Consider the following 14,446-nt stretch of genomic DNA (forward strand, 5'->3'; position numbering starts at 1 on the left):
CAAAAATAAGGAATCCAGCAAAATTATGAAGAAATATTGTGATAACTTACAGAAAACATATTTAAGAAGGCAAGGAATGTCCAAATAATTCATAATTCTATCTTCTAACGGGGTTAAGTATAGTTAATTGATTATGATTAAAATAAAGTAACATTTGGATTAGCCAAAGTACTTTTGTGCTTAATTTCTTCTGTTTTTAGCTTCATTTTTACTCATAAAAATGATCAAAAATCTATTTAAAGATCTTAATTTACTCTGGCACTCTGGATGTACCCCAAATCCAGTAGAGGGAATCAACAATGTGACCCCGACACAGTGTGGTCACACTTGTTTGGTTTATTTGTGATTTTAGTTTAGGACGTGAACCTGTTTTGAACTTTTTGGAGCAATGTCATGCAGTAGCACAATTGCACCACTAGATGGCACAAGTGGGACAGACGGTGCATCGATCTGTCTCGAAAAAAGACAGAATCGCTCCCCTCCAATCAGATTAGTAGCTCTTGGTTAGCTGCTCAGGGGATTTCCTCAGATGGTTTTTAAATAATGCTATGTTTGAGATAGCTGTCTGTAATGTGCATAAATTTACAATGTAAAAGTTGTTGATATAACAATAAGCTGACATTACTAACTATTACGAGTGTGATTGATCACAATAATTAGACAAAGTTGTATGATTACTTTATGAATACAACCTGGAATAATTTCAGATGACAACATCGTCTCCCATTGTTCTCTCATTTCTCCGTATGTGTAATTGAGATGTTTTATATATGTATTTTTTTGGTAATACATTATTTAGGTAAGAAAGACCCAATAAGAACTAGTGTCTCATTTACACAGGTGTCCTGGCCAAAATGACAACAGGTCAAAGCAACAATACATTTCATACATTATTAAATGTCACAAAAGAACTAACTGTAAGAGGAGTCAAATGACATGTGCAACAGTTGAGACAATCAAAATGCCTATGAAAACTTTAACAAATAAAAAATATATATATCTGACAGTGGTTTGAATGGTCAGCACACAACATCCAAAGCAAAAAAATACAACATACTATAATGATGGAAATAGCTGCATAATGTCGTTTGCTATCTAGAGCCTCAATAAAATCATAAATTATTTTTAAAGTTCTTGTTGCTTTCCGTGTATAAAAATGGCATCTTAAATAAATTATATATTTTTGCAACCAAGTTGTTTTTACTCTGGGTTGTTATAACATAAGAACATCACATAAAAAAAAATTCGGCATGACCAAAGTAGGTCATTTGTCAACAGTCATCGGTGGGACACTCCACCAGAGTAGTTTACTCTGAATGACACATTCAGACTTGTTCAAATCTAAAGCAGAACACACAGTTGCATACAAATGTGAGAGGACTTAATGCACATGTGATGAAAAATAATTGCCCCCCATTTTTAGCAGCAATCTCACGCTGATCTGACTGCAGACATGGATGCCAATGTTTTGTCCTTTTGGCAGCTGGGACTGTTACAGGTGGGTGTAAGCGGCAGCCTCGGCGCTCCTCTCCTCCCGGCCCGTCTCACACTTGCACTCCTCCACCACCATCACTCTCTTCTCCCAGACCTGGGCTCCACAGCGCAGAGGCACAGCGACTGTCTGAGCTTTGAAAGGGGCACAGCGGGAGCAGGGGCCCCGACGGTGGAAGGCCCCCGTCCCGGGACTCGGATCGGCAAACTCCCCCTCGGACGGGACAAAGAGCGAGCTGCACTGGCCGAAGCACAGCTTGTTGTACACTGTCACTGTTTGGCATCCATCTGCCGTCACATGCTGGGAGGAAGACAGAGAGGGCTGAGTTTGGGATAAACAAAGCGGCAGCCTTATGAGTAAACACACGTAACAAAAAGTTGACTCTTTAAGTAATTTTAGCTCCTTAAAATAAACATTTGTAGTTTTAGTTTTTACATTCAAGTTCTTCTCAAAAATTTTGAGTGTCATCAAAAAGTTTGTGTTTTGATCTAAACCGTGAACCTCAGTATTTCAGTCAAACAACACAGCTGTAAATGTGAAATACTTCTTAACTAGCCAGTAGCATAAGTTCTGATCTCATCGTCCTGTTGCCATGCTGCTCAACGTACTATGAAGCGATGAGCTCATCTTCACCCTCTGAATTCGTCTTCGACATGTCAGTGGACGCTGAGAGGGTCACTGACCTCTGAGCTCGAGGGGATGCTGGGGACAGTGGCGGGATTGAAGAAAAGCGAGCAGAAAACTGGCAGCCCCAGCAGCAGGCAGGAACAGCACACGAAGTGCAGCGGATGTCTTGCAGCTTAAATGAACCTCCCAGATCGTGAGGACCGTGATAAATTGTGATGTGCTCTGAAGAATGTGTAACAGATCGCATGAAAAGCTGTGATTTTGCAGGGGCTCGCTTCAAAACAAAGCGGCAGGAGCTGCTTTTGCAAATCTCCAGATAATTTCAACGGACTGTGCTGTTTAATTTGTATTGCTCCAAGATGCTGTGTTTCATATTATTGATAGTTATTGATAATAATTTATAATAATAATTTATCAGTGGCACAAAGGAAGCAATTCAACATATTTAGCTCTACCGACATTAATTAATTAATTAATTAATGTGTGCTTTTTAATTAAAGCACACATTAATTAAATGTGTGCTTTAATTAATGCCAGTGCTTTACTTTTATTTTAGAAGAAAATATAGAGCAAAATTGCTTTTTTTATTTAGAAAGTTATACTGAAAAATTATAGTTTTTATTTCACTTTAGTTCTCAGTATATACTATAGAATTTTGACGTAATTAAGTTAATCAACTTATTCAGCAGAATAATCCAAGATATGTTTGAAGATTCATGTACTTGTAAATATCTGTCACTTTGGCATATAAAACTATACGCTGTATTATTATGATATTTTGAAAGTATATAACGATTACATAATTTTGTTGTCTGCAGGGTGCATTACACATCATATTTCTGTTCCCTTTAAATAAACATAAAATGTACTTACCCTGAAGGATTGACAATTGTTACTCAACACATACAGGCAAGTTATTGCATCTGTTTATGTGATGCAAATTTCTGCTTCAGGAAGGAATGTCCCATCTCTCCTTGGAATATTTTGACTACTTGCTCAATTAAGTGCTAAGAGTTTGGGGAGCAGCGGGGAGCAGGAGTGTTTGTTTCAATTTTGGAAGACTGATTTTTTTTTATTATCATCCAGTTTTAATCTGAAAAAAAAAATGTTGTTGATGTAAACTCTGAAAAAAAAACTAAATGAATGCTGTTTTGCTTTTTAACATCCAACATACTCAGCTGTGAATTTTGCGGTTTAAGCTTCTTGTGTATTAACTTTCTGCCGGGGGGAAACTTGTGTTTACGTCAGCATCCATCCCCATGTAGATTGACATAAATGACTTTTTTTTAATGATAAAATGATTTTATTGGTGTTTTACATCATTCAACTTTTTTGAGGAACTTGTTTGCTGTAAACCAGAATCATCCAAATAAAAGTGTGTGTCCACTGTGTGTCTGAGTTTCACTCTGTTGAATAACTGAAATAAACTTTTTGAAAATATTTCTAAGTCATTAAAAGGAAACTTTCTTACCTGAGTAAACGGCACTGCAGTGCATGTTTGCTTAGTATCCTTCAGGTTAACAGGCAGTGACACCTTCCCTCCTTTATCCATGACCTTCTGCCACATCTGCAGTCCCTGTTTCTTCTTCAGATCTGCCTCTGCGGGTCGTTGAGGGCGCAGGTGGCGCAGTGGACTTACAGGGTCCTTGGGGGCTTGGGCAGGACCTGGGCGGCCGCGAGACAGAAAGGCAGGGAAGGACAGTCTGGAGGCGTGGGAAGGAGCTCCCCTCTGAGTGAGTCCTCTCCTGAAGAACGCCGAACTGACCAGGTTACGAGGGTCCAGCTGGACAACCTTGACCGTTCCCTGCTCCGCTTGGCCAGCTCCACCACCCGACGATTCAGCTTCACCTCTGGACTCTCTCAGAAGAGAATTATAGGGAAAAATAAAAGCTGAGGCCGCCGAGGCGGGCAGAATGACCAGGCTGATGAGGAAAGCCATAATCTGAAAAAAAGACATCATTTTTGAGCGGAGACACAGTTGAATCAGCTGTAGAAGTACAGCAGATTTTAACACAAAGACAAAATCTCAGTAGAGAAAACCAGGATGATGGTCCAAGGTTCCAAACGGCAACCTTGCTGTCAGCGCTTTGTAATTGTGGTGGAGGGAGTCTTCTTATGTAGGCGGCCGCCAGTTCTCACCTGCTTTACAACGCAAGGAAGGTGTCGCAATTCCCACACCGGACCAGACATCGCACCAAGCTTACAGCCCCGGGCCATGGTTACCACACAGAGAGGGCCTCTGTTTCAAGATAAGTGTTAAAAAACCCCCCAGCAATCATAAAAACATCTGAACGGGGATTCAGATGTGTGAGATTTGAGAAATGATAACGTCTGGACCGACTCTAGACTTTTATTAGGTTGTAAGTGTGGCTTCGGTTTGTTTTAGCCACTGAAACCAAGTTAACCCAGAAAGTTCAACAAAAGCACACGCAGAGTAAAACCTTTCATGCACAGGATCGAACCTGACAGCAGACAGGCCAGCTTCAATCTTAAGTTCTACTAGATGGAGGTAAGGTTAAGATTTTTCCAGTAAAAGTTCCAATTTTTGCTACCAGGCTTCCGGACATGGTGAGTGATTAAAAGATGTACATGGTCCAGTTAAAACATCAGGGTTTTTTTTTATGATGTAATGAAATTCATATTATTAGATTAGGTGTATAAAAACAAGCAAACAAATCTGTAAGTCTTAAAGATTTCCTGTTGCACTTAATTCTGGATGTATCGTCCGTTCCAGAACTGTAATTTATTTTCTTCAGATGAAGCCACTCTGTCGTTGCTCTTGATGTGTGCTGGGACTCCTTGTTTTTAAAAATATGAATTCTCTTTTGACTGTCCAGCATTTGGAGCAGGTTATAAATTCATTCCCCTCATAAAAATCCCAAATTTGTCTTATTTTTTCTTTGGTTTTGGGGACATGTTCACTTCAGATTGTCTCCATATGTTTTTCCACTTCATGCTGCCAAAGTATGAATAAAATGCTGTGGAACTGTTTTTTTTTGTATCATGTTAATACATTTGAGCAGTAATAGCTCGCTGATGCTCTTAAAGCTGCAAGCTAGACCAAATTGAAAAAAAGTTTCCTAAACAATTCTCTATCATAGAATGCTTTTGAGATCTACTGCAATTCTCTAAGGTTGTGGGGGGAAAAAAAACAGGAAACCTGTTGGTTTTACTGTGCTAATTTATTTTCATCTTCATTTATTTTCTAAAGAAATCAAACCCTTTTAAGACGAAACAATTTTAGCTATTTCATTGTATTTTTATGTGTTTAATTAAAAAAAAAAACAACAACGAAATAATGTAAAACATTTGTCTGCAGAAGAAAGCAAAGATTGTGTCATATGTTGAATAAATTGATCATTCCCCAATCACCAAATGGTAAAAAAAAAAAAAAAAAACCTATTTTAAAAGTGGAAGCTTAAAACTGTTGGTGCCGGGTCGTTGCCGTTGAACAATTCGGCTCCTCTGGCAGAGGCTCCTGTTAACTTTGTTTGTGAAGCCATGATGAGTTTATGTTCCCTGTGCAAACAAGCCGTGTCCTGTTCTTTATTCCCAAAGGTCGCTTCTGAGCCTCTCCCCCTGTCATTAGGCCTCACTGTGCCCCGTCGTCCGTGACGTGATCACACGCTGGCTGATTAGCTGACAGTTTTATAAGGAAAGGAGTGTTTGACGTTCTCATGTACAAGACAAGAAAAAACCTAACTTTCTACCAAGTGATGGTACACTATTTTATATCCACTTTATTTGTGTGCCCGATATGATAATCTACCACATTTGATGAAAGATGTTTCAACCACAAGAGGGCACTGTTTACAAACTATTTCCTTTCCTTTCCACTGCTGATGGCCAGAAGTATCACTTTTAGTGGCTTTCTAATAGTTTTTCTCTGTTACAAAGAATTAAAAAAAAAGAGAGGGAGAAATGATTGTAATAAAAATGATGAAAAACCTGCTGTAAAATCCAAATCCAATAAAACAGTGTCTGTTCCTGCATAGGTTTAGAGAGAGCAGTGGTAAATCATACCATATTTCCACCAGTGAAACATTGAAGGAGTAAAGAGTAAGGTCAGTTCGATAACAAGGTGGCAAAGTTTGACAAAGCCTTTCTTTCTTTTAGGTGTACCGAGTTTATTCTGCACAACTTCCTGTAAGGGAAAGCAGTCAATAAAGCCATATAAAAAGGACCAAGGTGTTAACTGTGAAGAGAAAGCTGCTCGGGGCAAAAATAATAATAATAATAGGCCTGAGTGTGTGAAGAAAGTGACACATAAAAGTTTAACTTTTAGAGAAACATTAAAGTTAACTCAGACAGCCACCTTTGTCAGAATACTTATAAACAGGATATAAAAGACTTCCTTATTATGTCCTATGTGAGATACAGCCTGCTATATGACACCACAGTTTACAGGAAAATACGTCACTATCTGCTAGCTGATTTCAAACTAGTTGGATACGGTTGATGGAGAACTTTGCTTCAGAAGTTTCAGTGTGAGCAGGATCAGCTCTCTGTACCTCCCTTGATGCAGCCTGTGCTCTTTTCCTGCATTCGTACCTGAAAAGCGAAGAGTTGAAGCCTGGTAGGAGCAAAAGGAGGATGAGATCATCACATGATGGATTTATTTTCTGATTTACAACCTCTCCCTCCAGATAGCATTTGTTTGAGTGGAAAGATCCGGTATCAGCAGCTCAACATGTGACAACCCCGCCTGCAACTTTTTGGAGCGCCACTGACCAGACTCTAGTAAAACACACTCGAATGCCAGCGCATGCTGTACGACGTAATCAGCCGTGTCTAATGTAAATGGTAATGTATTAAAAGTAATTAACCTCACACGGCATAAAGTGAATTAGAACACACTTCTGACCATTTGGCGAGACCATATTGATCAAATGCACCTTTTCGTTCCCCGCGCAATTAAACAGCTGTTGGTTCATATCGTCTAATGCCAGGGCCCGAGCTCATGAGCCGCGCCGAGTGCACTAATCAGCTGCCACATGTGCAGCTGTGCCAACACACAGGGCTCAGAGGGTTAATTAAAATAGGAGCAGAAAATGATGCAGAAACACACACTGCTTTGCGGTGTCAGTTGCATTATGTTGATTTGAACTTGTTTTGTCACTCCGCCCCTTCCCCCCGGTCTTGAAACACAGTATCTAATTTTAATAAACACAAAAAAAGCTGACGGCAGATTCAACAAGCACACAGTCAGATCACCAAAAAATGGAAGGTAGTGCATAGAGGTGGGAGTGTGATGATATGGGGCAGAAAAAGTGCAGAAATATTTTAGTGGTATTTATAAATGAATCCAATCAAATATAGAAAAACTAAAGAAAGAAAAATTCAAGCAGAATAACAAGTCGACAGCAGACTATAAAAGCTTGTCTGCTTAATTTTGAAATAATGCATGCATGACAACAACAACAATAATAACATAAAAATCTCTTTAACTTGCATTTGACAAATTAGCATAACACTGCAAGAAGTGGCTCCATCCAGATACATGTAACATAATCCAAGAATAAAACCTTTAGTCAGTTCAACATAAATGTATGAAATACAATCGCACAGAAAAAATAAAAACATGGTAACACATCAACAAAGTATTGATGGAATGTGCTCCTCCATTTCTGCTTAGTCATTTTACTGTGTTTACTTGTTATTTATGGACCATGTGGAAAGAGCTGACCTATGTCACAATGATTATGCTCAGTGGTTAACTGTAGTCCTAAAGATAGGAGGAGTTGGAAATCTAATCAACAATCTACACGACGTCCGCGCTTTCACCTCAAAGTGCCCTTTGCTTCCCTGACCTCAGTGTGTTGAGTGTCTGGCATAATTATATTATACTGTGGAAAACTGTAAGTCTTTCCACATCAGTTTCAAGTTTTAGTACACTGACTATGGTACAGTAAACATGGTATGCATTGTGCATGAGATAATCTAATATCAGAGAAACAGGATTGATGTTTTGGTAAAAGGATTCCAGGTATTTTCTTCAGTAATTATTGTGCTGAGCAGAAGTTTACATACACTGATAAGTAGCATGTATGGAGTCTAAATTGGTACATTTAAAGAAACAAATAAAGATGTGATTTTCAGAGTGATGGCTGTACTTGCAGCAACTTTAATAGTTTTAAAACCACATCTTGAGATGGTTCCCCCACCACAGTTTGGAACAAAGGCCCAGTTGAGACTTTACTTCCCGACGCACGTCAAGAAGCAGTACAACCCGCCACATGTGCTGCTGATCGCCTTCTACAATGCCACTATTCTGTCTGTCCTGTGTTTCTCTGTCACTGTGAGGTTTGGCTCGTTTGCAAAAACATGACCGGACCAGACTGCAACACACAATTAGGTCTGCAGAGAAAATCATCAGGGCTGACCATCCTTTAATCCAGGACATGTACAGGTCTGGGGTCAGGGAAAGAGCAGCTAGCATCTCTGGAGACTCCTCACATCCTGGATACAAACTGCTTTGTCGTTTACCTTCAGGCCGGCGTTGCAGAGTGCTATTTACATAAAAACAGCCGCCACAGAGACAGTTTCCTCCCCCAGGCTGCTTCTCTGATGAACACTTAACAGTGTCCAGATCAATACTATGCACATTTGCACTAATTTGACCTTGTCTTCCTTTTTTGTAAAAATGGAACGTCCAGGAGAACATGAGAGATTTAACGTGACGTCCTCCTCATGTTAAATCTGCCAAAACTTTCATAATACTGAGGCCTAAAGGCTCGGTCTTGAGCTCAGTCTTTGCCATGCCCTTTTGGAAATCTGCAAGTTTCATATATTTTGGAAAATGTTTTTGGAGCAGACGCTTTTCAGCTGACATCTCTTCATCCCATGTTGATGCTAAACTCAGTTCAGGGTGAACAGTGACACCAGAGTCCCATCATCTCACAGCTGCTTTCACACATCCTGGCCAATTTCTTTTCCTTCCAAAAATTTCAGCATAGAAAAAGCAGGCTGATATCAAACTTCTAAAACGCCCTTAACATAAACCCTTCTTAGATAGTTTTTGATTAAGCATAAGCAAGAAAGCTTTACAGATGGATTATCTAACTCCTGGAGGAAAACTACATCGTATTGGAGCTGGGAAATTAGTTCAGAAAAAATAACTCTTAACCTGGGTGAACTGAATTTAGAACTGGGTCTTGATACGTGAACTGGAACAACACCGTTATTAAAGTAGAAGTCCATAATAAATAATTTGCCGAATACTGGTGGAAATGTATGGTAACCTATCTGTATAATTTTAACCAGGTGTGGATTTGAGAAGATCCACAATAAATTCAAACATGGTTGTAGAGTCATAAGTCAAAAAGAATGGTCCAAGTGTCTCACTAAAATCCTAAAATCTTGAATATAAAAATCATACTGGTAGCAAGTGGATTTATGTGAAACTTCAGCAAGAGGTCGGCCTTTTATCTGCAAAATTATTAAGTTAATTGCTTGTCTTGTGCAAAATCAAACATGTGCAGCAGTTGGAAGATATCTTACTAACAACCTCAGAAATCACACCTTTCTCAACGAATGTGTTCTGTTCTTCATGTTTATTGCACAAAACTGCACAAACATGTTACAAAAACAAAATAAATCACATTTCTCAAACAAGACAAAGTTTCATTCGACGTCCCTACATAATTAAAAAAATACAAAATAAATGCATTCTATTATTGCCATAAATGTGAGTAACATAAAGCAGACATAAAAGCTCAGCAGAAGTCACCTCAGTGTGCATCATTACATCTCAATGTGGAATACATCAGCACAAACAACGTCAGTGGAGGTAAAGACTTCCTAGAACTTTAAATAAGTCGCATTATAAATATAAACCAAAGGTTTTAAAAATGCACAACATATTAGTATTCCTTCCATATTTTAGTGCTCGTAAAGAATGACAACACTGCAAAAAGAGTGTAATCTGTTCATGTTTGAATCAACCTGCTTGAATTAAATATCAGGAAAACTTTCTACATAAAAGGTGATTTTTTTTATAGCAAAAAAAACCACAATATCTTTTTTTATCATCCCCAGGGCAAATCACTTTCACTTTTTGCCAGCATTGCAGTAGAGAACCATAGAAACCACCATGGCAGCGATCTGTAAACAAATAAAATTCATTATTGGTTGATCAAATTCAGTAGCATTCCAAACATGTTTAAAAATCTCTACTCGGTACATTTAGAATAATAAAAAAAAAATAGTCAAACATAAATCAAATTAAATACTGATTTACCTCAAGGGAAGCTATTCCAATAGCTACACCAGCAATGATAATAGAGTTTTCCTCCAACAGCTCCACCAGCTTAACAAAGCAGCCTTTAACGTTCTGAAAGGGAAACATTGGGTTTCACATGAGGAACAGACCTGAGAGGTAGATCTCCTTTGTATTTGAATAAGAAGCTGAAACAGAAATGAGTTGGTTTCATACCGATATACGTGCTAAATCTGAAGTGCATGGTCCTGTGCTAGAGTGGCAGCATGGTGGGGGGTATTCACCTCCGATGTTAAAAGGGGAGCCATAAAAATCTGTGTAGTTCTTGTAACCACAGCAATGAAACTGAAGATACATAAAAAATATAATTACACATCTCCTTCATTGCCTGAGTGGAATATATTGTACTACAATAAATAAATGGCTGATAAAAGAAGTATATTCAGTACCTGCTCCATGGTTATATTCCAGAGTTCGGTCATGCCTGGATCTTTTCCATAGTTTGCTTGAATATCTGTTATTACATCATTCTCTAAATTGTTGAAGATTTGATCAACCTGAGAATGAAAAATCAAAAGTAACACATTGTTGTTATTTGCTTTAAAACAAAAAGATCTGATCTGTAAAATGTAAAATCAGGAACGTCCTGGATTACGTTCCACAATCTCTTACCTCATCGGTGAAGACGAACAGCACGATACCCCCTGCAACCTCGACGATGAAGATGATCAGCACAAGACTGAAGAACTAAAGGGGGGCAAACAATATAATATGTTTTAAAGAAATTAGCGAAAATGAATTGTTTTACATATTATAAATCTTTTTCTTTACAGCAGTTAAATTTATATTCTACGTAAGTGTGGCAATAGTAACGATTACCCACCGTCAGCAGCATACACCTGCTCTCTTTGACGGCGCCGCAGCATCCCAGAAAGCCAATGATCAAAAGCACAGCGCCCACTCCGATCAGCATATAGCCTACATAGTTCAGCTTGAAGACCTCATCTGGCAAATCGACCACTTTCTCCACCAAATTCAGCAAAGAGTCGCTGTCCACCGTCACCCATATACCAACTCCCAAAATGACCAAACCTGCCAACTGAACGAGCAAAGAGAAACAAGAGCATTAGAAGAGCAAAAACAAGCAAACAGTGAGAGAACATGTAAATGATGATCATCCTCCTGGACATGCTGGGAAAATCAAACTATTCTAAATTATTACTCAATAATTATTCTTATCAAATGTGGTATTTGTTTGAGGATTTTGTCATATCAAAGAGTTAATGGCAGGATTTGTCATGTTTTCTCTTCAGCATACCACCTAATTTTGTGGAAAAGCACATTTTTAACTTCTCAACCAGATCAGATTTCGATGAATATCTTCCACAGGATGAAATACGAAAATGATGGTTAAATGATGCCGTATCATAGTGTTGCTGACAGTGGGTGGTGTCATCCGCTACAGTTTACACAAGAGAAGAAGTTTCACAGAAAAGAAGTAACGCTTTTTCTCTTTTCCCAACTTACAAAGATGCCACCGTTGAAGATGAACATCATGACTTTAAGGAAACCTGTGCAACACATCTTGGCTGATTTTGGCTGGTGAAAAGAAGAAAACAAAAACAAAAAAAAAGATTAGTATGAACAGAACAGATAAATTTTTTTTTTACTTGAAAAGAACAGGTTGGGGCACAGGTGGACACAGAAAACGTCAAATAGGATTACACTGTCAAACATTAACCTAGGCAAACTACAAAAAAAACAGAGAGGAGGGTTCTAATCTTCTTTAAATATTGCAAGTTTTTCTTTCTCGCATGGGGCACAGTTTCGGTTTAAGCATTAAGCTGAATAATCAATGCTTTATTTTAAGTCACTTGACTGTAAATGGTGTACGTTAAGCCCGGATTTACCACAGCATGTAAAATTTACCTGCAGCCTTTCCCCTTATGTCTAAACACATTCTACATATTGCTCATATAACTTCCTAGTGTGCCAGTGTAATTTATGGGAGCATATAAAGGTGGTGGCTCATGTTCTCTTCAGTGGAGAAAGCGTTGCCATGATTTCTCAGAGTTGATGACTGACATTAACTTTCTCTAATTAACTGTTTCCAAGGGTTTATGGGTCCAAATGGCACTCTGTTAAAAAAAAACAAAAACGCTTTGATATCTTCCTGGAACAAAAGCACCATAAAAAAAACAAAAAAAAAACAAAACGCACATTCAGCTTTGAACCTATCATTGCCCAATTTATTCCTCTACCTATTCCCGGTTGAGCTCAGTTTTATGGTTATTGAAGTTTTTTTTTTTGCCCTTCCTTATCAAAACAGGCAATAAAACACTCAGGTGACAGCAGGAAACCCAATGCTTGCCTGACTGCCTTCAGTGGAGACAAGAGGGCTATTTTATCCAGTGTACATGCTGTATATTATCATTTCTTTTTAAGAAAAATGTAAAAGTTTGATAATTCACTTGTTTTTTTGTTTGTTTGTTTTTTCTTGTGCTTTCTGTTTAAGAGAACAGCATTGGACTTTGGATCTTCAGTTGGTTGGGACTAAATGGCATAAAAAAAGAGAAAATAATAAAAAGAACGTCTGCGACTGAAAAGCACAATCTTGCATCAAATGATCAAACTATGGGATAAAATACTGGCTACGGCTAAAATGTTGGCAGAATTCGTCACTTCTTTGACTTTTTAGACAAAAATGTACCTATATGTACTTTTTTTTCTTTTGTTTTTTTTTTTAAAGTCAAATCTGTCTAAGTTCTGCCCTGATAAGTATTTTGGCAAAAGGTGCAATAAAGCATAAGATCATACCTGTACCGCTGAGATGACTGTGTGTCCGTTGAGGTCTGATGCTTCAGGAGTGTGTACTCAGCGAGGCTTGTGGCCGTCCTTATATCGTTCACACAGACGCACGTAAGCTGGAGTTCGTGCCCGATATGTCATCAGGAAATGTTTTTAATCTGATAGGATGACAAAGATATATTCCTGATGACCAAAGTCCATCCTCAATATGCTTTCATGTTCCAAACGTTTCCAAACAATTCATGATCAAACTAACTTCAAACAGCATGTTGAGCAACTCTAACATTTAAGACAATTTGATTTTGAATTAAAACTCCAATGAATGAAAAGTAGAGAGCCTTTAGGAAAAAGTCATATGACTTGACAACTTGCATCAGAGGTTAATTAGTGATGTGAATACGTCATGGAAACATTTTGTAATAAATGAAGAGCTTGATTGTTTTATTTCATGCCAAGATAAATGATAAATGAAACTGCAACCAGAGCAGCGAACAAGGTGGAGAAATGAGACAGAGACATCTCACAGAAGTATAACGCTTACGACTATTTGACCGAACACGTTTGGTGTTGGTAAAAATGCCTCAAACTAAAACAAATAAGACAATATACAATTGTGAAGTCGAAGGAAAATCTATCACAAATAAAAATCTGAAAAGTGTGACGTATACGTTCATATCCAGTCCCATTTGCTCTGGTAGCTCTAAAAGAAATCTAGAGAAATCCACTGTCTTCAGAAATCACCTGAACGGAGTCTGACTGTCGATAATTTCATCCCCGTATAAACGTGGCTGTTCTGTGAAGGCCTCAGAGGATTGCTCATGAAGACCATGGGACACAAAGTTCTGGAGACGTTCAGAGCAAAGTTATGTTATAAAACATTGGCCCAAGCTTTGAGCATCTAGTGGAGTATTGTTCAAACAAATACAAACCTGTATTTAACACACGTGGCCTTTAAAGAAGAACATGTTGATGAAAGCCATTGTTGAGAGAAAGTCAGAAGGGATAGTGTTCACAGTTTGTCACAAGACATGTAGAGGACACAGCAAATACGTGGAAGAAGGAGCTCTGCTCAGATGAGGCCAGTATTGAACCTCATGCTGCGTGGTGGAAATCTAACACTGTAAATCTCCTTGAACACACCATGATGCTTTTCTTAAGCTGGGGCAGGGAGTCTGACTAGACGTAAAGAAAAGATGGAGGGGTATAAATACAGATTGATTTTGGAAGAAATCCTTTAAGTCTCACTGTCACTAAACTGGAAGTGAAATTAAATAGTGACTTTAAATTTGGCACAAAACTCA

The 14,446-nt window shown here is 38.4% G+C and overlaps 2 protein-coding genes across 2 annotated transcripts; both read right to left on the minus strand.

The window, feature by feature from the left end:
* Positions 1 to 1,093: 1,093 nt before the first annotated feature.
* Positions 1,094 to 4,718, minus strand: dand5 (DAN domain family, member 5). Its single transcript, XM_016671226.1, has 2 exons — positions 3,591 to 4,718; positions 1,094 to 1,792 (listed from the first exon to the last, which is right to left on the minus strand). The coding sequence occupies exons 1-2, from the start codon at positions 4,077 to 4,079 to the stop codon at positions 1,493 to 1,495; spliced, it is 789 nt and encodes a 262-aa protein (XP_016526712.1). The 5' UTR covers positions 4,080 to 4,718; the 3' UTR covers positions 1,094 to 1,492.
* A 4,937-nt stretch (positions 4,719 to 9,655) lies between these two features.
* tspan34a (tetraspanin 34a) lies at positions 9,656 to 13,262 on the minus strand. The gene is made up of 8 exons (XM_007551624.2): positions 13,155 to 13,262; positions 11,865 to 11,936; positions 11,221 to 11,436; positions 11,010 to 11,084; positions 10,787 to 10,894; positions 10,554 to 10,682; positions 10,359 to 10,451; positions 9,656 to 10,222 (listed from the first exon to the last, which is right to left on the minus strand). Exons 2-8 carry the CDS (start codon positions 11,919 to 11,921, stop codon positions 10,169 to 10,171), a joined length of 732 nt encoding a protein of 243 aa, XP_007551686.1. The 5' UTR covers positions 11,922 to 11,936; positions 13,155 to 13,262; the 3' UTR covers positions 9,656 to 10,168.
* Between the last annotated feature and the right edge of the window lie 1,184 nt (positions 13,263 to 14,446).

Source organism: Poecilia formosa, unplaced genomic scaffold (assembly GCF_000485575.1).
Source record: "Poecilia formosa unplaced genomic scaffold, Poecilia_formosa-5.1.2 Scaffold43, whole genome shotgun sequence".
In the NCBI taxonomy this organism is placed as follows: domain Eukaryota; kingdom Metazoa; phylum Chordata; class Actinopteri; order Cyprinodontiformes; family Poeciliidae; genus Poecilia; species Poecilia formosa.

What these genes read in the sequence shown, in the direction of transcription:
- dand5 (XM_016671226.1), bottom strand. Translation starts at nt 4,079, where the DNA reads ATGATGTCTTTTTTTCAGATTATGGCTTTCCTCATCAGCCTGGTCATT. An exon ending in CTGCAGTGCCGTTTACTCAG is followed by an intron (nt 1,793 to 3,590) that starts GTAAGAAAGTTT and finishes TCTTCCTCCCAG; the next exon opens with CATGTGACGGCAGATGGATG.
- tspan34a (XM_007551624.2), bottom strand. Translation starts at nt 11,921, where the DNA reads ATGTGTTGCACAGGTTTCCTTAAAGTCATGATGTTCATCTTCAACGGT. An exon ending in TGTTCGTCTTCACCGATGAG is followed by an intron (nt 10,895 to 11,009) that starts GTAAGAGATTGT and finishes TTTCATTCTCAG; the next exon opens with GTTGATCAAATCTTCAACAA. An exon ending in CAGATTTAGCACGTATATCG is followed by an intron (nt 10,452 to 10,553) that starts GTATGAAACCAA and finishes TTTCCCTTTCAG; the next exon opens with AACGTTAAAGGCTGCTTTGT.